General features: G+C 56.7%; 1 protein-coding gene across 1 annotated transcript; it reads right to left on the bottom strand.

Moving 5' to 3' along the window:
* Positions 1-5,570: 5,570 nt before the first annotated feature.
* On the bottom strand, positions 5,571-22,213 carry SLC7A3 (solute carrier family 7 member 3). The gene is made up of 12 exons (XM_067547967.1): positions 22,169-22,213; positions 14,741-15,149; positions 14,033-14,191; positions 13,740-13,920; positions 13,186-13,298; positions 11,474-11,696; positions 9,710-9,849; positions 9,506-9,608; positions 8,491-8,702; positions 7,148-7,314; positions 6,681-6,789; positions 5,571-6,200 (listed from the first exon to the last, which is right to left on the bottom strand). Exons 2-12 carry the CDS (start codon positions 15,108-15,110, stop codon positions 6,067-6,069), a joined length of 1,911 nt encoding a protein of 636 aa, XP_067404068.1. The 5' UTR covers positions 15,111-15,149; positions 22,169-22,213; the 3' UTR covers positions 5,571-6,066.
* Between the last annotated feature and the right edge of the window lie 1,220 nt (positions 22,214-23,433).

Raw genomic sequence — 23,433 nt, 5'->3', positions numbered from 1 at the left:
TTGGATTTCTGCCAGGCTGTCACACGAGTATCCAGCTGTTCAATGAAAAACCCAGCAGTCCTGGGCCTTGCTGCTATAGATCATTCCATAGCAGCACATTCTGACACACTCCCCCCCCAGTGGGGCGGTTATTGTGGGAAGATACCTGGGCCCAGTATGCCAAGACACGAGATCGGCCTGCCCTTATACTTTGCAGGTGGGAAGCTGTGGGGCAGGTTGCTGTCCGGTAGGGCTTCTGCTGCCAGGGCAGGGGCTGGCCTGGCTTTCTCAGTGTCCTTCCCATTGTTAGAGATTCACACTAACTGCAGAGTGGGAGACCACGCCTCTGTCCCATCAGACAGGGCCCTGATGTCTGCTTCTCTCTCTTGAGTGTGCAGAGAGCCCCTGGGCGTGGGGTGGTAAGAGAGACAGCCATCAGAGCACTCTGCCAGGGTTACTAAGCATTTGCTTCCATGCCCTGGTGAGATGGGATCTCCCTGATCCTCATGCCTCCAGCTGCTGCTGTGATTGCCCCTGCTGCTTCTGCCTCAATGTGGAGAACAGGAAGCAGCTGGAGTTATTTGGGTCAGGAAAAGAGACCATAGGGAGGAGAGGGCATGTCAAGAATCAATCCATTTTTAACCCCGCCACAGGAGAACCTGCAAACCTTAGGAAACAGGCAGTACCCACCTGTCCTCCCTCAGCCCCTGCTCCAAGACTATCCCTGCAGTAGGCGGCTCCTGTGCATTCTCCTTGCTGGGGAAGTTCTGAAGCAGATGGACACCCCTCACTCCTGCACAAGGGAGAAATCTGGGAGTTCAAGCCACACTGACGCTTCTGTCCCTGAACATTACCCTAGGTTAGCAGCAGTGGGAGCATGAATGCAGACAAGTCGCTGGCAGCCTCCAGCCTTTTCAGCCCTGCTTTGTCTAGCGCAGCACCAGCACAGCTGATCAGAGAGAGGTGGTGCTGGCAGGTAAGGCACGAACAGCAGAACACTCCAGGCAGAGCCCATCCACTCACGCTGGTCCTGCTGTACCAAGCTGAGTAACAGCAGCAGGGTCCATTCCCATTCTTCAGAGTGACACTGGTGCCCTCTGCCGTCCAGCAGGTGTGTCAGCTACCTGCTTCCAGAGCTGTAAAGGCCAGCAAGGGTGATCAGTTCTCCATCCCACAGCAACACGCACTAAGAGAAGGCTGGTTTTTAAACCACTCTCGCCTTTGCTGTACCCACCTCCAGGGCCATTGGTGCTGGGGCCTCCCTCACACAGAACATCGAAATGCCTTTTAGACTTTCCGTAGTTGTTAGCTTTCACATTTTCACTTTGTGGCTGTAGCCAGGAGAGGAAGCGGAAATACGGCAGGATAGAGACTTCTCAGTCCCCTGCCGACACTGCCAGACCCCTGCTGTGGTTGAAAGGCCAGCAGGGAGCAGAGATGGAAGCCACACCTCCCCCCAAGAGCTGAGGTAGAAGCTGGCAGCCTTCAGATGAGCTCTGCTCCCACCACGGGGCACCCTGAGTTACTGGGCAGAAAAAGTGTGCTCGTTATGCAATGAGGTGAGAGGATCAGTGTATAGGACAGGACCAGCACATGCATCAGACTAGGCCGTCCCTGCTTTGAGGATCACAAGCACCTGCCTAAAGACACCGTTGCTTTGTTAACCAAGCCCCTCTCAGCGGAGCATTTCCCCGCAGGTCACACTCCATGGCAGATATGAACCACACAAACTCCCCAACAGACCTGAACAGGGAGTTCAGCTGCTACTGCCTGCATACACAGACCACAAGGGGCACTGGTCGCTCTGGGGCCATGAGGTGGCCCAGGCATGTGGGGGTAGTGAACTCGTCGTAGACCAGCTTGCTTCTGCGCAACTCACTGGATCTCCCAGAGGCCTCCCACCAGAGACAGCCACCTGCCCCCAGCCATGCTGCAGGACCTCAGGCTGCTCCAGCCTGGAGGCAGGGAGAGGGAGATGCTGGTCCCAGTTGTGACAGCACACATTGTGTAAGACTCCTAGCCCTGGGATCCCAGGCCCCTGGATGCTCTGAGTAAGAACTCTGCCCGGGGAAGAAATGCCTGCACACGGGGCTGTATGCGAGGGTACATCTACACTGCAGAGTGAAGTCGATTTACTTTAAAGCGACTTTCACTCGCCAAATTGTGGAAGTCGCAGGAGCGTGATCACAGCACGCTCCTTGTGCTGGGCTCACGTCCCCACTCACCACGCTGGGGTCGACGTTCAAAGCAGTGCACCGTGGGTAGCTATCCCATGGTGCAACTAGCCGCAGAGGCTTTTGGGAAGTTTGTTGCCCTCCCCTGATGCAGCATGCTCCCTCCCCTCCCCTTCCCTTCCTGTCCCAAACTGGAAATGCTTTTTCACGCCATTTTTCTATGCCACGCACACGCCGTTGCTGGAAAGGCATGGAGCCCGCTCAGCCCTGCACTATCATTGTGAGCATCACAAATACCTCACAGCTTATCCTGCAGTATTTTCAAAGGCGAGAGAGGAGCCGCAGCATGGACAATAGCGATGTTACTGAGGTTGCCCTGCTACAAGCCATAGAGCGGAACAATTCCCATTTGCTGCAGGTCGTCATGCAACATCTTCAGTCCGTGGAGAGCCGGTTCTGGTCCCAGGAAACAAACTGATTGGTGGGACTGCAGCGTTATGAAGGTGTAGGATGATGAGCAGTGGCTGTAGAACTTGCCTATGCGAAAGACCACTCTCTTTGAACTTTGCACGGAGCTGTCCCCAGCCCTGAAGCACGTGAATACTCGCTTAAGACCAGCTCTGACAGTGGAGAAGTGAGTGGCCATCACTCGGTGGAAGCTGGCAACCCCAGACTGCCACCAATCAGTTGGGAATCAATTCGGAGTCAGTAAATCCACCGTTGGAGCTGCTGTGATGCAAGTGTTCATGGCCATCAATAGGCTTCTGCTAAGAAGGGTAGTGACTTTGGGAAACGTAGCGGACATAGTGGAAGGCTTTGCCGCAATGGGGTTCCCAAACTGTGGTGGGGCAATAGATGGCACGCATATCCCTATCCTAGCACCTGGCCACCTTGCCACAGAGTACATAAACCAGAAGGGATACTTCTCAGTGGTGTTGCAGGCCCTTGTGGATCACAGGGGATGTTTCACCGACATCACTGTGGGGTGGTCTGGAAGGGTGCATGACGCGCACATCTTTAGGAACTCAGGTCTGTTCAAGAAGATGCAGGCGGGCACTTTCTTCCCTGACCAAAAAATAAACATTGGGGATGCGGAAATGCCCATAGTGATCCTGGGGGATCCTGCCTACCCCTTGCTCCCTTGGCTAATGAAGCCCTACACCGGGCACCTGGACAGTGAGAAGGAGCATTTCAACAACAGGCTCAGCCAGTGCAGAATGGTGGTGGAATGTGCATTTGGCCATTTAAAAGACAGATGGAGATGTCTGCTTACTAGGCCTGACATCAGTGAAAAGAACATCCCATCAGTTATATCTGCGTGCTGTGTGCTCCCTAATTTGTGTGAAACAGAGGGGGGAAATTCCCCCAGGGTTGGGCCGTGAAGGCTAATAGGCTGGATGCAAATTTTGAGCAGCAGTGGAGAAGCAAAGGACAGTTCCAGATGTCTCTGAACTGCATTTTAATCAACAGCTGGCACAAGAGTCTGGGGGCAGTTTGAGAACCCCGAGAAGGGGAAACTGAGGCAGCGGCAGGGCCCAATGCTGGTTCCAGTGAGAGACTGTTACACCTGCCAGCAGGAACCCCCAGGGCATTGCATGACCAGTCCCCTCAGGATCCACGGCTATCCTGGGTGTGCCGGGCACAGAGTTTCTACCAGGCTCAAACATTTCCTCACCCACTACAGGAAGGAGCCAGGGCTGCCAGCTTCTCCCCCACGAGGGGAAGGGAGACACTGAATACATGTGTGGCCTCCACTGTCCCGACAAGGGCTTTGCCACCAGCAACAGCCCCCTCTTCACCCACTGCCCCAAAGCACTGCCACCTGCCTGGGCATCCTCCCATCTCTGCCATCCCAGACTGATGAGGTGCAGCCCCTGCAGCTGGCCCTGGTGTGGGCTAGACAGCTCAGAGACATGCTTCTTAGCACCCGCTCCACCAAGCGTCCAGCCTCCACTGCAGCTGGGAAGGAGCGCGGCATCAGGTGTGGGAGTCTGGGACCGGGATTTCAGCCCCCGCTCTGCCATTGACTTGTTGGTCCCTCCTGTCAGGCAGCCTGACGAAGCGATGCCTTGCTCCCCATGGCTGGGCTCGGACTGCCTCAGGCACCTGTCAAGTAGGAATAATGTTCTTTCCCCATCTTATCTGCAGGGCTTCGTGCTCACCAGCACTGTAGCATCAGCCTCATCTTACAGACAGGAAACAGGCACAAACGCAAGAAGAGATTTGCTCCACATTTGTGGCAGAGTCACAGACCACATAGCTCCCGTGCAATGCCCTCATCTCCCTCTGCTTCGAGATCTGCAGATGACAAGTGCTCAGTGTAACACACCTGGCAACTGGCCACCGTTCTAAGGATTAATGTGCTGGCCAGAGCCCGGGGCCTGCCTGGTGTTAGACTTGTCTGAGCACGGAGCCCCTTTGGGAGCCGTGTTCTCTACCTCATCTGCCCTGCAGAGGGAACTGTGGGCACTTCCATCCAGGCTGGCTCACTGTGGGCACCTCCAGCATCCCTTTGTGGCCAGCTACCATCCCACTGCCTCCTACAGACACTGCCAGGGGAGCTCTGGGGGCAGTTCTGAGGCAGCTGAAGGAGGCCGACAGGAAGGCTGGCCTTTCAGGAAACTCCCTGTGAAGGAAAGGTCTGAGCGGCCCAGCTACTCAGTACGCACCTCGCACAGCCTGGGCTCCCATTGCCGGTGCAATGGCAATACAAATCACTGTCAATAAAGGCCTGGTCTCCACTTCTGCTTTGCCAGCATCGCTATGTCTGTTCGGTGTGGGAAACCACCCGCACCCAGGACAGATCTGCTGCGCTGGCAAAAGCCCCAGCATAGATGCAGTTGTAGACGAGATTCTAGTTCCGTTATTTCACTTGAGAATTGGCCTAAGCTGCATGACAGCACGGCTGCTGGTGTTCGCTGTGTCACCGGTAGCTAAGTGACAGCGGCAAGGCCGAAGAGCTCCAGGAGCGCACCACTGACTGCAGCACTTCAACCCAGGGAGATCTGCAGACCAGCAGAAGTCAGAGAGCCATTACAGGAGGAAATGGCTACCTAGGATACACTTAATGAGCACAGAACAGAGTTCCTCAAGAGCACCTGCCTGGATAACGAGGACTCCAGCTTATCTGATAACGACCCAGGTCTGTCTCCCAAGGAGGTGCAGCCAGAATAACGATTCACCTCATTCCAACACCCCCTCCCCCCAGAAAGCTGCTGAGAGCACCCGTCGGGGTTGTCGAGTGCACCTTCTCCAGGCGCTCTGCTCCATTCACGCTGCAATGCCTCCCAGAGCCGCCACTTTCCAGCTGGGTCTGCGCCAGGGAGGTGCACACCCTTCCTCTCCCCACAACCACACCTAACTGGGAAGCAAACGGGTGTTAAAAACCAGCCCCCAGAGCATCAAAGGAGCCAGAGGTTAAAAAAACCTGGAGTTTAATAGTATAAAAGCTGACATTTAAAACCGATTCTCTACAAAGACTGAGCTAAGAACCATGGAACACGGGACTATTTACAGAGACAGAAGAGAAAGGCAGCCCCCAGCCACATGGCCGGACAGAATAAATATACCTGCACTATTTACATGGGGGCCCCTGTCAGACAAAGAAAGCAGCATTCCTGACACACAGCAGCGTCAAAGGCAGCGAGACCCATCCGGGGAGGGGACGTTGGCAGATGACTGGCCCCGGCCCTATCTTCAGGGTAGTCTGGGATTTTAGCATCCAGTTCATCAGGGTAAACAGAGAGGACCCAGCTGGGCTTGGCCACGTGACCTCAGATACTCTGAGCCCGTCTGCCTAGGGCTCTGCAGTCTCACTCAGTTCACCATTCTGCTCCAGAGAGGCAGGGCCGGGAGGACCAGGGGCTTCAGGGCATCCAGGATGTGGATGAGAGGACTCTGAACCGCCTCCAGCTCAGACCGCAGCAGCGCCAGGGCTGAGGCCTATCCCAGGGTAGTGCAGAGACTTGCTCTCTGGGGAATGGGATTTCTTTTCATTCTTCCCTTCTATGCTGTTCCGAATTCCATAGCCAAAATAGATGGCAAAACCTGAAAGAGAATTTCAGCAATTCTGCAATCAATCCCCAAGGAGCCCACGGGCTGCAGGACCCTGCCAACAGGCCCTGGCATACCCTCCCCACAGCCCAGACAGGCTAACGGGCCTTGGGCTTCCTCCCGCAAGCGCTGCCTCCCTCTCCCCGAGGGGAATCAGCCGATCCTAGCGTGCTGGCCATCTGCCAGCAGGGCTCAAACCCACTTCTGCATCACTCACACAGCCCCGGGGGCTGTGAAAATCAGGGTGGAACAGGGCAACTGGGACCACATCTGGATCAGCCTCCCCCCCCCGGGACCCAGAGTTCCTCTGCCAGGCACAAGCTCATCGCCACGTGAACACTGGGGAGTCCAGCAGCAAGCCCGTGTAAGGTCCCTCTTCCTGGGGCAAATACTTCTCATAGGCAAGGGAGGTGAGCCGTGCGAGTCACTGGCTCCGTGCCAGGACATGAGGTCAGGAGCGGTGTGTTCACATACCTATGACCATCCACACAGCAAACCGGGCCCAGGTTCCAGCATCCAGCTGCATCATGAGGTAGACATTAATGAAGATGCTGAAGAGCGGAAGCAACGGCAGGAAAGGCACCTGTGAGAGACGAGAGAAGCTGAGCCACTGCTGCTGTGGAGAAGGGCACAACAGGCTGGAAGGCTGCCCTCACCCCCTACAGAATCTGAGCCTGTGCTCCCAGCCAAGGAGGGCCCAGCCAGCGTCTGTACCAAGTCTGGTGACAGACGCCGGGACCAGTCTGCCAGCTCTGCCAGCGACGTCTTGGGGACCCCAGGCAGCTCTCGGAAAGGCCGTCTCCTGGCTGGAAGGCCCTGGCAGGCTCCCACGGACAACTGCCTGCAGCGATTCACGTTGCACCCCAGCTGACGTTGCCATGGAAGCGGCAGTGATGGGAATACAGCGGGGAGGGGATGGAGCTCGCGGCTGTTACTCTTACTTTGAATGTCAGTCGGGTGTTGCTCTGCGGCTGCCTCCAGACAACGATGGTGGTGAGCAGAATAATCCCAGTGAGGAGCACGCAGGCTGTGATCCAGCCCACGCTGCCTGTCAACAGGGAGTCCATTGACTGGGCCAGGATCACGCACAGGACGGTCATCAGCAGAGCTGCAAGAAAGAAGAGACAGTGTTGTGCTGCCCAAGCAAAACGGCTCTGACCTCGCTTCCTGCTCTGATCCAGCCCACAGCCAGCAGGCACCAGCACGCGTTGTGCAGCGCCCATTATCCTAACAGCCACTGGCCAGGCTCTCTTCTCTAGCCTGCCGGCAGATCCTGAGAGACCAGCCAGAGACACCGGCCTCTTCTCTTGCCCAGCTCTACATGATTGGATCCAGGTCCCGTCCAAATAATAAATGCACCCTAAAAAGCCCCTAGCTCATCATTTAGCACTTGCAAACCTTCGCCCTCAGCCCCAGGAGGAAGGTCATTCTCCCCAGCTCCCCTTTTCATGGATGGGGATATGGAGTCAGATATTTGGCTGCTTTGATCTGGGAGGGGGTCCTGGCTAGACAGGAGCTTGGAGTCGGCTTCCCCAGTCAGCAATGGAGTTAGTTAGTGACACCTCCTCACCCAGGGGCCAAGCCAAACCCCCGATTCCACCCAACATTTAGTGCTTCCCATTAGATCCTTGGCCCACCTCGCTACCTGGTGGTCAGAGGAGACCTGCAGGGGTTTTCGGCTCTCCAACCCTTGATGCATGCTCTCCATCTAGGACATGACCGAGCAGTCCCAGCCTAACACACAGGCACACCTACCTCCACGGCGACGGCTCCGCAGAGCAGCTCTGCTTGTGGACTTTCACGTCAACTCTACCCAGACACAACCATTCCAATTGGCGCACCAGGCTAGCTGCCCCCAGAGCCCGGCAGGGGGGCGCACACCCTGGCCCGTCACTGTTCCCTGCCCATGATCTTAGCAGGCTGCCCATCACATCTCCGAGACCTACAGCAAGTCAGCCGCCGCGTGGCAGCGTTGCCTCCGGAGTTCTGCGATACATGCAGTGGCTGTGTTCTCCAGCGTGCTCCTTTGGCAGCCCTGCTGTGAGCTCCAGGGACACGCTGGAAAGCCAGGGCATGCGCATGAGACACAGGATGCCTCTAGATGGCTTTGGCAACAGTCCTGCTCGTTTCCTGCCCTCGCACACACACCAGAGGCTGTGGCTTATTCTGTTCAAGACCCAATTCAATCAATTGTCGTCACTGGTGACTCAAGCGTCTCACTTCCTGTGCTCACTCACCCGGCCACGGGGAACGGCAGAGGTCAGGCACTTCCTGGTGCACTTACCGATGGCTGAGGTGGCCATGTAGACAATTTGCCCTGACGAGCTGGTTGGAGTTTTACATGGGGGGTTGAAGAGGCTCCCCCAGGTGAACTTCTCCTTCTCGGCAGGGTGGGAGTCACTGACTGAGGGACTCATGATCGCTTTCTCCTCCTCGTTTGCATTCAGTTCCACCATCTCCAGGCCCTTCGGGGAGCTCAGCTGATCCGGCTGATACCTGAACCAAAACCCAAGTCAGTCCGGACTCAACAGCTGTCCAGAGCAGCAGCACAGGCTCAGGTGGCTGCCCTGCCAGGGCACTGGATGCTGACAGCCAGCACACAAACCTGTATCCAGGCCAAGACTGTCACAGCACGGGCTGGAGCCAGCTCCACTGCCAACAGTAACCGGCTGGCCTGGTGCAACCCAGCGCCTTCAGCAGGCTCACGGGGACTATGAACCAGGGAGCTCCCAGGCTGCTGGACGTGATTTACCATCACAATCGATTGGGATGGCTCTGTGAGTCGAGGTGGTGCGCACCAAGTCCTGAGCGAGCGGGGAGTCTTTAGGGAAGGTTGGAGAACTACAGTACAGGAGAGGCTACGAGCACAGGCTGCAAAGCGCCGGGTGTACTAGTGGTGGTGATGTCAGCCCAAGTTTCCTCTGCCCTCCCTTTCAGAGCTTCTAGAGCACAGAATGCCTGGACCCCAATGCTGAGCCCAGACAGCACTGCACGTCCAGTGGGGGAAGGAAGGGCAGCTTCTACCAGAGTCCCCTCCTGGGCCAAGGCCTAGGGCCAGCCCCCACAGCCCAGCCAGCACCAGACCTATGCCCATTTCCACATCACCCCACTGCAGACAGCTGCTGGCTTTCCCAGGCAGCTTCCCTCCAACAGGCAAGAAACTGCTTTTCTGCCAAGGGGGCTTTGCCCTTCAGGGCAGGAAGCTCTGCCTGCAAAGCGGAAGCTGGAGTGTGTGGCCCAGAGGCCCTGTTCAGGGGGCAGTGGAAGCTCACAGGGGCAGGCACGCGGCCGACACCCACCTGAGAATCAGCACACAGACGGAAACCAGAGAGTACGCCAGCAGGGTGCCAATGGACATGAGATCCACCAGGTCCTTCAGCTCAAACAGGAGCGCCATCAGGGCTGCAAGACAACAGGCACCGTGTGAACAGAGCCCGGGCTTGCTCTCAGAGCGGAAGGCGAGGTCAGCGCTAAGCACGAGACAGAAGATCGCGTCTGCTTACCAGCAACGATGCCCGACACAACGGTGGCCATCAAGGGAGTTTTTGTCCGTGTGTGCACTCTGGAGAGGAACTTGAAGAGCAGCCCGTCCTCTGCCATGGCATAGATCACCCGGGGCATGGGGAACATGGAGCCCAACAAACTGCATTGGGGAAAGGACATACCAACACGTTCAGTGTGCACCGCCCCATGCCAGCCACTTAGCCGGTCAGGAGCAACAAACAGAGCTCAGCACAGAGCACCCTCCATCCCCAGCCGGCGCCGTTTAGCTGAGAGCTGGTACATTCTGATCTGACTCTTGGTGTTGGCAGAACTTCAGTGGTGCAGCCAGTGTGTTTCTCTGCCGATGGCACAGGAGCCTCAGCCACCAGAAAGGGGCACCCCCAGCTCCGGAGGTAACCAAGTCTGACAGGCAGCGGGGGGCAGGTTTCTGTGGTCTCCTATTCGCCAGGGGAATCCTCAGTGAATGAAGCCAAACGGCCCTCAAAGCACAGTGAGCACTTCCCCGCAGGGGGTCACACCACTGAACTAGGCCTGTTCCTACGCCAGCGTGGCTCAGTCGGTGCAGCTTGCTCATGGAGACACGGCCTTAGGAGCCCAGGAACCCAATGAACCAGATCTGCACAGATGTGTGCAGCCCTGCAATTCCGCCAGCAGCTTTATAGCCACCATGCGGGCGGGTCTCTGCAGACCACCTCTGCGGCTCAGATTCAGATGCATGTTTTGTATCCGCACAGGGCTCTCCAGACGGGACGCTGAACAGCAGGGACCCAGAACCATGGCCAGGGGGTTTCGCAGCTTAGCACTTCTGTTTCACTGTGTTATGGGGTTGCACGGGTAAGAACAAGCGCTTACCATGAGGTCATGTGACTGGAACATCTAACCACGGCTCTCAGTTTGACGGAACCATGACAACCTCTTAAACATGCCTCAGATGAGGAGGGGTGTGTGGGACCTTTCCCTGAAGAGCAGAGCAGACGGACTGACACACACCACCCCCCAGGAGACAGCCTGTCTTGCAAGGGCACCGGGTTCACAGCCAGTGCCATGTCCTCAGGCAGACGACAGTTCGGGGCCTTCAATACGCCTCAGATACACAAGTGACCATGACGCAGACGCCACAACTCTCATTGCTAGGCTCTGGAGCTGAAGAAGGGGCACAAACTGCTTGGCACGCCAGGCTATCTAGCGGCAGGCACTCAGTTGTCACACAAGGACCCTGCACTCCATCATTTGAGCTCTCGCTGTTAACCCCACCTGCACAAGCTTCTCATTCTTCTGGCCATTGGCTCCCTGGAGTCAGCATGAATGACACCAAGGCCTGTCACTGGGGCTTCCCGGGTCACTCAGGACTGATCAGATGTCTGGGCTCACAAAATTCCTGGGGCGCTTGCCCCTGTCCCTGAGGGCACAGGCATGTAGTGCACTGTTGGCTGCGGGGCATTTACCTTTCAGCTGGGTACCAGGCACATGGGGGCGAGCTGTCTGGGCGGTAACGCTGCTGTCGGAGGCTGGGGCAGGCTTTGCTTTTCACACTCAGATACTAGCGTAGCAGTAAGTTTGCTGATTCTGCCTACGCTGGTGTTAAAGCAACAACTGGTCTCCGAGAGATTTAAACAATTACTGCCACATTGTGGAAGGAAACGACCCTCCCCCAGTTAATCACCGCTAGCCAGACACCATCTCCATCATTCCCGGATGCAGAGCGAGATTCGGGGAAGCTGTGACAGGAGCAGGGCTGCTGGACTCCGTCCCGAATTCCTTACCTGGTTGAGAGCGCGCAGAGAGATCCAACGGCGACGGCATAGCGGGCAGGCCCCCAGCCTACGGCTTTGAAGGCCTCCGGCAGGGGGCTGCCCGCGTTCAGCGAGTAGTAGGGCACCATGAGTGTCAGGGCAGCAGAAACGCCAAAATAGGCCACAAAGCAGATGAGGAGAGAGATGCTGATGCCCAAGGGAATAGAACGCTGAGGGTTCTTGGCCTCCTCCCCTGGAAAGAGGAGCAGAGATTAGAGACCTGGAGCAGCCACATCCTCCTTCCCTGCACACTTCTAAGTGTGAGCTACTGGACCGGGCTACGAGGGTCTCCGGAACCCCGCTGCCACAGATGGGTGGGGAGCTCCCTGTGAGCAGGGGGAAGAAGTCAACTTCTAGAGAAGTTGTGCTGGATTTTTAAAGCACAGGAAGCTGGAGCGCCTTCCCAGCGTGACCTGAGCCTGCACATTGCTCCAGTATCTCTACAGCAGCTGCTGCTCTGACCTTTGCTAAATAGAGTGAAGCTGGCAAGGCTGGTCAATCCCAGGACCTGGGAACAACGTAGAATTGCCAAGAATTGGGTTGATTTCCCAGAGCTGCTGTGGCTGGGGAAAGCAGCAGCAGAGGCAGGCCCTGGGGCAGGAACCAAAATGAAATGCAGTCCTAGCCACAGGCCAACAGGGAAGAGGGAGCGTCCAGGCAGGTCGAAGGTAGAAATCCCGGCACTCTCGCCTTCTCACAGCGGGGGGAGTCAGGGCAGGACAGGGCTCATCACTGGCGATTGCCCATGGCTAGCACTGGCGGAGCCTCTACCCAGCAGGTTTAGTGCTGTCACTAGTGGCTGTCTGTCCATATTTCAAGCCCCGCCTGCCAGGTGAGACACAACGCTGCAGAGTGCTCACAAGGTGGTAAGCAGGCCCACAGAGCTGCAGGACAGCGACTCGGAGGGCACAAACTCCCTCCTCCTGTCTCACGCCTGCAGAGGTCTCTGCTCTGTTGGGCACAGACATGGGGAGGGCTCTACGTAGCTCCTGCCAGCGCAGGGGTCCGGGTCATGCAGCAAACCTCTCACAGGATTCCATGGCAGTGAGGGAGGGACCTGAGATTCCCTCAGTGCACAGAGCACTGAATTCTGCACGAGCGCCGGGATTTAGAATCAAGTCACTATGGGCTGGGAAGTCAACACCAGGCATCCCAGCCACAGTTCACGTGTTCGCCTCCATGGGTGTGTGACTGCTAGCAGCATTATCAGGAGCACGCACACAGGGCGGGGGAGAGCAGACTGCAGGCTCCGCACCAGAAAGCAGCAGATGTCCTCAGGGAAAGAATCCATTTACCTGCTGTGTATTTTGTTTTTAAATGGTGCAAATTGTTTCAAAGAACCAGTTTTCTATGTGCAGGCTGGAGAAATGCCACTGTCCCCACAGTACCAATTGCCACTAAGTCCCCACATCTGCAGAACGGGTCAGAAATTGGACAATTTCCCAGATCAGGAAGTGAACTTTCCGCTCTGGGCACAACTCAGCTGTCACTGACACCATGCCCTGGGCAATGCAGGGATCTTGGAAAGCTGATCCTTGGCCAACTGCCTGCCCACACCCAGAACCGATGTGGAAATTCTGCACACCTGAGATCACTGCACAAAAGACAGTGACTCCGGGGAGAATGCTGGAAAACACCCCATCCTAAGCTCACAGGAGACACTGCCTAAGCAGCTGCCTTACCTGTTGTAGCGATGCAGTCAAATCCCACAAAGGCATAGAAGCAGGTTGCAGCACCAGAAAGAATGCCTTGAAATCCAAAAGGAATAAAACCCCCAGACCCCAGGGGGCCAATGCTGAAAGAGGAAAGGAAGAGACTGGTCACTGTTTTGGAGGAGTCTCCATTAACATCGACCTCATCCGCCTGCTGGAGACAGATTCAAAGAGCCATTGAGCAAATGCCACACTGCAGGTTTCAGACTCTGTATCCTGTGTAACGCAGCTATGCCATGGAAGCGGGTGCCTACAGGATCCATCAACATGCAGCTGAATATCCTGCAACACAGGCAAACCAGACGGTGCAACCAACTGCAGGGAAAGCTGCATGTCACACGCCCGGCGACGGAACAAACCCGGGGCAGGGTGCAGCCCTTCGGAACCTGGCTCGCAAGGGGAACACCACGCGGCAGCCAGCTTGGACAGTCAGCACAGCTCCCTAGGCAGGCACCAACTGGGGGGAAATACGGGGCTGGCCTCCCCTTAGAGGCAGAGTCCGGGGGGGGGAGATGTTCCCCTACCTGGTGTCTTGGCTGGAGGCCATGGCTGAGTGGTTGAGATAGTCGTCTTCAGACAGCTGCCAGTTCTTCACATTTCCCTTCACAAAGCCGGAGATGATGACGAAGCTGAGAACCAGCAGGTTCACCGCAGTGAAGATTTTATTCACTAAGGCAGATTCGCTCACGCCAAATGCCAGCAAACCTGGGGAAGGAAGACAAGAGGGGATAGGAGGGGCAGCGCCAACCATGCCCTCCCCAAACTCACCGCCCGCCATGCTACGAAGCTTGTGTCTTCAGAGCTCGGCACCCCTCACCTGTGAGCAGCAAGACCAGGAGCAGGGCGAAGAAATCTGGGTACTCGGCGAGCACACCCGGCACACGCATGGAGACGCTGTTTCTGAAGAAGATGGAGATGTGGTTGCCAATGATATTGTCCAAGGCAGAGCTCCAGGCCCGGGCAACACTCGCCGTCCCTAGAACCAAGAACAAAGTTGCACGTTTACCAGAGAAGCCTCCGCCCCCCATCTCCTCCCAAGCACTGGGCAGAGCTGAGGAGACTCCTCAGCACAGAAGCCGTGCTGTCCCACCGAGCCCAGGGAGGATGCACACCTTTATCCCCAGAGCCTCTAGCACCATCACCGGGGTACTGGCGTCCCTGGGATCCCCACTTCCCACCGCACCACCTCAAACCCTTTGGCTCGCTGCACTAGTCCTTTGGGCCTAGGCAACCCCAAGCACTGCCTAGGCTGGGTCACCGGAGAGGGGCTTCCAGCACTTGTTGGCCTGGCAGGGCAACCTGAACTCTGTTCCTTGCATTGTATGAGTAGACCGCACTACTCCAGATTTCCAACAGGAACAGCCACCACGGGCACGGCTTCCAAGAACCCCCATCCATGCTAGCAGTGAGGCCTCTCTGATCAGCGAACTCAGGAAGTTCTCCACCGCCCACGCCCCGCTGGCATGTTCAGGGACAGGCTGCTTTCTTCTGTGAGCCTGAGCAGCTTGGCTGCCATTTCACGTACCTATCACGTAGGACAGGATTAGGTTCCAGCCAGTCGTGAAGGCCCAGATCTCTCCCACCGTGACGTAGCTGTAGAGATAGGCAGACCCAGTTTTGGGAACCCGGGCACCAAATTCTGCATAGCAAAGGCCAGCCAGCACAGAGGAGAGTGCAGCGACAAGGAAACAAAGAACAATGGAGGGGCCGGCCTTTTCCTTGGCTACTTCTCCAGCGAGCACGTACACGCCTGCCCCCAGCGTGCTGCCAACTCCCAGGGCAATAAGGTCCAGGGTGGAGAGGCAGCGGGCCAGCCGGGTGTCTTCCACACTGAGATCCACAATTCGGCGGCGGATCAGCTTCTTGCCAAAGTCAATCATTGTTTTCTCAAACATCTTATCCGCTCCTGGGAGGCGTCTGACTACTCAAAACCCCTGAAAGAGAATTTCATGCCATGACAACAAGGAACAAACAGCATCACCAAGACAAGACTGCCGAGATCTCAAGAACCAGCAGGATAAGGTCGGCTGTAGCAGTCCCTGCTGTAGAACTCTGACACGACCGGGCAAACCCGGAGACTACACGAGCTGGAACGTCACGGTGACCCTACTGCTGCATCCCTGGCGCGACGTCCTAGGCTTGCTTGTCCAATGACCCCACAGCACTAGTAGTAGCTAACCTACTAGTCCATCACACATGAGCCTCAGCCCTCCTTTCATGGTATCCATCTCCCATTAACATGCTCACTGCCTGTCCACCATCACCAGCCAAGGGTTGCGTACCAGTGCCGTCCTAGCTCCCCCGAACCGACTGCTGTTTTATTTGCTTTCTAGTGGCTGGACGCCAAGCAAAGGACAAACCCAGCAACTGTTTGTTATGGAAACCTGAGACCCCCAGGCAAGCACTGAGCACTCCACGCCCCTCAATACCCGAGGACAGGTCTCAGGACCGTTTGGTTGTCTGCGGTTTACTCCCACGCGCTTGGCAGCCTGGATCCACCTGGCCCAAACTTGACTGTTGGAATATTCTTATTGTGCCCCAGTCTGTGGGTGTGGATGGCAGAAACCGCCATAAAACGGAATGTTCTGCCAATTAAACCGATCATCGGGTAAACTGGCTGAGTCACTAGGATGAGGCAATTTTTCTCTTGACATTTACACGATGCTCATCTCCCTGGTGCCTGGCCAGACTCTCAGCCATATCTGCACAGCACCTGCCCCAGCCCCAGTCCCTCAGCCCGCGTCAGTCAGTGCTGCAGAATTCCCATCACCACGGTTGACTATGCCAACCACCAGAGGTGAGCTGGGGCATGGAGTCAGGCCATAAGGACAGGTCAGGAAAAGGCCCTAGTGTATGTGGTGCCAGTCTGTAAAGCTTCCAGCTGCCTTATGTTGGGCCCTGGAGTAAGAACGTGCCCCTCCCTAGCGCTCTTCATCCCAGGATCTCTGAGGGCTTCGTAATCACTCAGCATCACCAGAGGGCAACGAGCTCTGCACATCCATACAATCCAGTAACATCCCTGACGCCCCAGCGTGGTAGCTGGCCCCAAGCCCCAGGGGACTCCCCTGCGATGGAGCATCCCCTGGATGTAAGCAATAGCTTTGATCGAACGCAACAGGAAAAAAGGACCTGAGTTCACCTTCTGGAGTACTCGGCAGACTCCCTATGGCATTTCTAACATCATTCCAAAGTTCATGTTATTTGCCGGTCACATTTACAGATGACATGTGAAGGTTTGGAATTTCCTCACTTCAGCCACTGGGTAGTAACAGATTTTTCATATTTCATTTCCTTTTGGCATGAACGTAGCACGTGCGGGACCCAAAAGACCAGAATAGTGCATCTATACACAGTAGAACCGCAGAGTTACAGGAATGGAGGTTGTTCATAACTCTGAACAAATCAGTATGGCTGTTCTTCCCAAGGTCTACAACTGAACATGAACTTAATACAGCTTTGAAACATTACTATGCAGAAGAAAAACGCTGCTTTCCCTTTATTTGTTTAGTCGTTTACGTTTAACACAGGACTGTACTGTGTTTGCTCTTTTCCCCCCCTCTCTCTGTGCGGCTGCCTGATTGCGTACTTCTGCTCCAAGCGAGGTGTGTGGCTGACTGGTCAGTTCGTAACTCTGAGGTTCTACTGTAGGTCCTCATGACAGCCCATCACTGTAGTATCTGCACATGACGAAGTCCATTTGCTGGACCTTTACAAACCATCTGAAGTTCAACAATGCAAAGCAGGTTTCCAGTGCTAATATATTGGCTGGTCAAATCTGGTTTCCCCAAACTCCCCAGCCCATCAGCTTTCCACAAATCACTGACCAAGGCACCTTTTAAAAAATGAGACATTTGACATGCAACAAAGTTTAGAGCAAGATTTTTCCCTTGCACAATTCAAAAACTGGCCAAACTAATCTTCAGAAACGTGGTAACACGAGCTCTGTCTTACATGCCAAGTTTCAGCAGGAAGCAAATACTTAATGGAAGAGTAAAACCCCCAAGCAAGGGATTTACACTGGATTCAGACACAAGCTTAGCTACAGCAGGGCAAACCAGGCCAACGTAACTCACTGACGGAAAAGTCAACAGAGCAGGAGAGACTTGCTTTTCCAGGCCACGTCACCACAACCTGCAAGAGCAGGAGACCTTGTCTACACTACAAGTTACTTCAGTATAATTTACGTTACTCCGGGGTGTGAATAATCCATACCCCAGGGCAAGGTAAGTCAGACAGACCTGCCTGCCGGTGGAGACAGTGCCATGATGGCAGGACAGCTTCTCTTGCAGACATAGCTACTGCGAGGCAGGCGTTATTAAACCGAGGGCAGAACTCTCCTCTACAGTGGTGCAGCTGTAGTGTAGATGTAGCCAGAATTACAGCAGAGGCCAACAGTCTGCCGGAAGATTGTTACCTTGTGACTGCACTAATCCCTAAACAAACCAACACACTGCGAGCTCGAGCTCGTACAGGTTTTTTTTAAACCTCACTGTATCCATTCTGCCTTGAAGAATCACTGCAGCGGCCTTTAACTCGGCTGTCACACAGGATGACAGACTGCACTCTCCAGCACAGCTAATCAGATCATACCAATTCCTCTCCACAGAGCTTCAGAGACATGAAAAGAGCTGCTCTGCTAAGATCAGGGGACAGCCAGATGCCAGGGCATTGCAGCACTCAGAATGTAGGATCCCTTGCTTCTCAGGAGGGATCACTGGAATACAGAGGCACACGGGATCACTGGCAATTTCCAAACGGTCAGCTTCAGTAACGCTGATGAGGAAATACAGGGGTTGTGGGTAGTGACCACTGGAATTATAACCGCAAAAATCATTTCCACTATAACCCGCTGCTTTATCACGATTCAATTTCTCCAGCAAATACTAATCAGGCTGAATTGTTTGGTCTCGCCTCAAAGGTGATTCTACTGTAGTGAAAGTGATGAACAGCTGCACCCCTTTGAGCCACACAGCTCAGGAAGTTTTTCTAGATGTTAAAACTTGACCGCCACCACCTTAAAGGGCTAAAGAAAGCAGCTGAATTCAAACCTCAGACTTGGCTCACATCTACTCCTTGTTGTCCAACTGCTCATTGCTAGCAGTGCCACCAGGGCTAGCTCCCGTGCATGCACGTGTGGCTGGTTACGTGCTTCAGGGAACTCAGGTGTGGCAGGTGAAGTCTGAGAACTGCAAAGATAGGAACTAGCAGGGTGGCTGAGACCCAAGGTCCATCACTCTAGTATCCTGTTTCCAGGCACCAGTACCAGATATTTCAGAGGAAGGCGCAAGACAACGGTTCCCAACTTGGGGGATGGGACCCCCTCAAGGGGGGGCCCAAAGATGACAGGGCTTCAGTAACAGTGAGGTCATTAGTCCCCCGAGTCCCACGCTGGCCAGAGGAGGAGCAGCAGCCCCAAGCCCCGTGCCAGCAGAGCGGAGGAGCAGCTCCCTGCAGCCTTGTGCCGGCCAGGCGCCCGGTCGAAGCAGAGCGACCCTGCACCAGAGGGGGCCTGGAGCTGCCAGGGCCAGTCTGCCAGGGCCCGCCTCCATTACCCTCAGTCCATGGGGGACAGGAAGAGGCAGGGCCACTCGGGGCGTGTGGTGGCAGTGGCTGCGCCAGGGAAGGCTTCGCTTCTTACTCAGGCCAGAGTCACTGATGAGGATGATTTATAGCCATTTAGTGGCGGTGTTGTCGTCATTGTGTGTGTGTATAGGGGTCACATGGGCCGGGTCAAGGGGGGCGCGTGTTTTACCGCGTGTTAACTAGTAGGGCTCTCCCTCAAAGCTGGGAACCGCTGGTGTAAGAGGCCCCGCAGCAGGGAAAGGCAGCATTACGTCTCTCCAGGAAGGTCTCCTCCCAATCTCCAATAGAAAGTGGCTTAAACCCTGGCATGAGGTTTTATAGTCCTCGCAAAAGAAACAGCGAAAGGCCACCAATAAGAAGGGAGCCTGTTCTGGACACGTCCCGTCCCAGGACAGGGGCGAAAGCCGACAGGTGCTCTAGCAGGAAAACTGCAATCGGAGCCCTCCAGAGAGCAATACCTACGGCGCACAGCTGAGCTAGGAGAGACGAACAGAAATGGGGCGACAGCAGCAATAGCAATACTTGGCAGTCAGGCTGCACTCCCACTCTCACATGCTGTCAGCCTCCCCCAGGACAGGAAGCCAGAGCTCTGGTTAAACACGCAGACAACGGGCTTTATATTTTACAGAAACTTCTGGTTTTATACATTTTCAGCATCCATGAACCGCCACATTTCTTAAACAGCCACCCGAGTGCAGACACAAAACAAACCCCAGCTCCGTCTCCTGAGACGACGGCCCTACAAGGAAAGTGACTGGCCATGTGCAGCAAGCGTCCGCGCTGTAGTTGTTAAGACTACACGGATCTGCCAAGCAGCACGCAGGACTCAAGTGCAACATGCTTAGGGGATGCACACCACAGCCATGTAGAATTAGCCACACGGAAAGCCCTTCTCCACCTTGTGCGCTCTACAGGAACTAAGCAATGGTATGGCAACGTACAGCTAAGCTGCTTTGGAGGCCTTAGTGTGTTATAATAGGAAGCTTTATACGCACATGCAAAACACACCAGACAGGCTCCAGCCTAACACAGAAGCAGAAGCATTTCAAGAGACAGACACAACCTTCCTCTAGCAAAACTCAGCTGGCCATGTCAGACACATGTCCAGCTAGTCTGCCAAAACTGGGCGACACTTGTCTGAGTGGGCGAGGCAAGGTGGGCTTTAAAGAACTGTTAAACCCCGCAGGAGAAGCAGCTGCCTGCCCACTGCCACCCCTGGTTCTCTCCACATGGGGCTACTTCGCAGTGGAGAAGCCCTACACCACTGTTCAGGGTGCCAGCCTTTCCAGGGTACAGGAGCAGGAGGGAACAGAGGTCTGCGTATGCCTACGTGAGCACTTTGAGAGGCAAGTCAATGCTTCGAGGCGAACTCGGAGTGCCAGGTGCCTACGCTGACAGGAGCAATGAGCACCAGCACTCAGGGATAAGAAGTGCTGCACAGCAGGTGTGAGCCCCCATCTCCCTGCTCTGGAGAGAGACGGAAACAATCAAAGCAAGGGAGGCAGGGAAAGGAGAGACGTGCTCCTGTTACCTGCTCCATTCCCCAGGAGCCTCCCGATAGAGCAGAGCATGGCAAAGCGCAGCAGTAATGGAAGTGCGCTTTGGGGACAGGGGATTTCATTTACTCTCTGGGGGTTTCGTAAACACTCTTTACTCGTCAATGGTCTAGCTGTACTGGGATTGGTCCTGCTGTGAGCAGGGCTTGGACCAGTGACCTGCTGAGGTCCCTCCCAGCCCTCATCATCTAGGATCCTAACTCCTGGCGCCCAGTGTTCACTTTTGAGGCGTACGGACGTCACATGGTTATCCTGAATGCAGGAAGCTCGTAAAGCGGCGGTTCACACACCGCCTGTGACCTGTGGCACTGGCCCTGGGCAGCCAGCTCCCCTGCCCTACAGTCTTGGGAAGGGGTTAGTTCGTGGCGCCGACGGATCGTGTCCCACGCCACGGCTACAGATCAGGAGGTACCACTTCAGCATCTCAGCTGATCTCAGGTTTTCATTCTCCTCTCCAGACAACCAGCCATTTCCTTCCAGGGGGAGGGAGGAGACGGCTCACTTTGCTCCTCCCGCTGCCCTCAAGTTCTACGACCCAGCCAGCCGTCAGGAGGGGACGATTTCCCCGAAGTCCTACACAGCACAGCCTCGGTCACACCGAGGGGCAGCCTGGAGCGAGCGAGCACATCCGGCAGCAACTGACAGGAGCCAGAGCCACGTTCAGGCAGGCCATCTCCACCACTCTCCTCCACAGCCTCGCTGCTGGAGTGCCAGGAAGGCAGCCGAGGGAGACGGACACGCAGACAGCGGACAGGACAGGAGGGCTGCGGCCCCCAGAGGAGGCGCAGTGTTTGCTCGACACCCACGACTACCTGAGCTGCCACCTTGTCAGTGTGCTCTGCTCCGGGGAGAAGTGCCTACGTGGCTGCGCTGCTGAACACAGGCAGAGGCTAGGGAGCGATTCACGGAGGAACCGACAGGCAGGAAAGGCCGGCCTGGAGCCAGTTGCCTCGTGCAGTGCGAAAGGCTCCGAGCCCTACGCCGGGCAGGGCACAGCGGGCATGGCGGGCACACGGCCGGAGGAGGAGGAGGAGGAGGAGGAGGGAGGCCATGCTTCGCTCACACCCAGATGCTCTGCAGGACACACCAGCCCCTAGGGCTGCACCGATGTCACACCCCGCTGGTGCCTGGTGAAACAGGAACAGGTCCCACCAGGAAGGCGCGAAGCTCCCCGGCCCTAGGCCTGCCCACTTCTGCCCCCGGGCATCCCTCCGGGGCGCAGCCTGAGCCCGCCCGGGCTGGGGCAAGTGCCCGGCGCTGCAGGGCGCCGAGCGAGCCACCACCCCTGCGGGAGCAGGGCCGCCGCCGGCCCCGCGAGGGGGACGAGCCCGGCTGAGCCCGGCCGTGCCCGCGAGGGGGAGCCGCAGGGAGGGGGCGGCAGAGGCCAGGGAGCAAAGGCGGCGAGTGCGGGTCACGGAGCCGGAGCCGGAGCCGCGCGGGGAGTTCGCCCGGCCCCGCCGCAAGTTTCCGAGCCAGGCCAGCCGGGCTGGGGGGCCGGGGCCGGGGCCGGGGCCAGGGCCGAGCGCAGCCCGCGGGCACCCGGCGCCGCCCCCGCCTCCCTCCCGCAGGCACCGCCAGGGGCACGGCCCGGGCCGGCCCCCCCCGGGCACCGGCGCCGCGCGGAGCAGGACCCGCCGCCCGCCCCGCGGAACCGCCGCCCCGAGCCCGCCCGCCCCGCACGTGCGGCTGATGTAACCGCGAGCCGCGCTTGCACGTGCGGCCCCGGCCGTGTGAGTGTGTCTGTGAGTGTGTGTCTGTGAGTGTGTCGGGGTGTGTGTGTGTGAGTGTGTCCCCGGCCCCCGGCCCCCGCTCACCACCACCACGCGGCTCCGCGCTGATCCGGCTCCGCGCCGAGACGAACTAGGGGGGCCGGGCAGGAACCGGCCGCTTTACACTCCCGCCTGGGGGGCGGGGCCTGGGACTGGGGGCGGGGCCTGGCCGGCTCCTCCCTCCCCGCCCCGCCCCGCCCAGAGCAGCCCGGCCGCGCGGGAAGGGCGCAGCGCACAGAGCGAAGCAGCGCAGCGCAGCGCAGCGTCAGCGCAGCGCAAGGCAGGCCAAGGCAGGGCCGGGCGAGGACTCAGGGCGCGGCTGGGTGCGCAGAGCGGCCGCAGGCAGGCAGGGGCTCTGTGGACTGCCCTGGGCACGCAGCGCCGTGAGGCCGCTGTTGGGACAGGCGCTGCCCGGACTCCCGACTCCCAGCTGCACCGGGACTAGCGGACTCTGCCTGGAGCAGCACCGGGGCAGCCTCCACGCCTGCACGTCACTAAGTGGCGGTGGCCTAAGGCGGTGGGATAAGAGCTGCCGCCAGCTCCCGGCTGTCGTGCGGCCCCAGCCCGGCTGAGTGTGACTACTCCGCTTCCGGAGGTTTCGGGCTGCCGGATCTGGCTCATGGCAGAAAGAGTCTCCGAGGCCAGGAGCCCAGCCCACACCCTCGCGTGCTGCTCTGCCCTGCAGGTTCCTGCACTGCTGGCCTGGCGCAAAGCAAAGCCCCAGGGGATGGAGCATTCCAGGGCAATTACAGACCAGTCACCTTAACGTCAGTACCTGGAAAGATGATGGAGCAAATAATTAATCAGTCAATTTGCAAACACTTAGGAGATAAGAAAATGATAAGTAACAGTCCCGATGGATTTGTCAAGGACAAATCATGTCACACCAACCTGATAGCTTTCTTTGACAGGGTAACAAGTCTTGTGGAAAGGGGGGAAGCAGTAGATGTGGTACATCTTGACTTTAGTAAGGTTTTTTATACTGTCTCGCATGACCTCCTCATACACAAAGTAGGGAAATACAACCTCCATGGAGCTACTATAAGGTGGGTGCAAAACTGGTTGGAAACTTGTTCCCAGAGAGTAGTTATCAGTGGTTCACAGTCATGCTGGAAGGGCATATCGAGTGGGGTCCTGCAGGGATCAGTTCTGGGTCCGGTTCTGTTCAATATCTTCATCAGTGGTTTAGACACTGGCACAGAGAGTGCACTTATAACGTTTGCGGACAATACCAAGCTGGGAGGGCTTGCAAGTGCTTTGTAGGATCAGCTTAAAATTCAAAATGATCTGGAGAAACTGGAGAAACGATC

The sequence above is a fragment of the Emydura macquarii genome, unplaced genomic scaffold (genome assembly GCF_026122565.2).
Source record: "Emydura macquarii macquarii isolate MOO-44397 ecotype Brisbane River unplaced genomic scaffold, CSIRO-AGI_Emac_v2 contig_1253, whole genome shotgun sequence".
NCBI classification, from domain to species: domain Eukaryota; kingdom Metazoa; phylum Chordata; order Testudines; family Chelidae; genus Emydura; species Emydura macquarii.
Note: the sequence above shows the minus strand (reverse complement) of the source record. Positions and strands in the feature narration are given on the sequence as shown.

What these genes read in the sequence shown, in the direction of transcription:
- SLC7A3 (XM_067547967.1), bottom strand. Translation starts at nt 15,110, where the DNA reads ATGTTTGAGAAAACAATGATTGACTTTGGCAAGAAGCTGATCCGCCGC. An exon ending in CCTGGTCTTGCTGCTCACAG is followed by an intron (nt 13,921 to 14,032) that starts GTGAGGGGTGCC and finishes TTCCTTCCCCAG; the next exon opens with GTTTGCTGGCATTTGGCGTG. An exon ending in CATGGCCACCTCAGCCATCG is followed by an intron (nt 7,315 to 8,490) that starts GTAAGTGCACCA and finishes TCTTTCTTGCAG; the next exon opens with CTCTGCTGATGACCGTCCTG.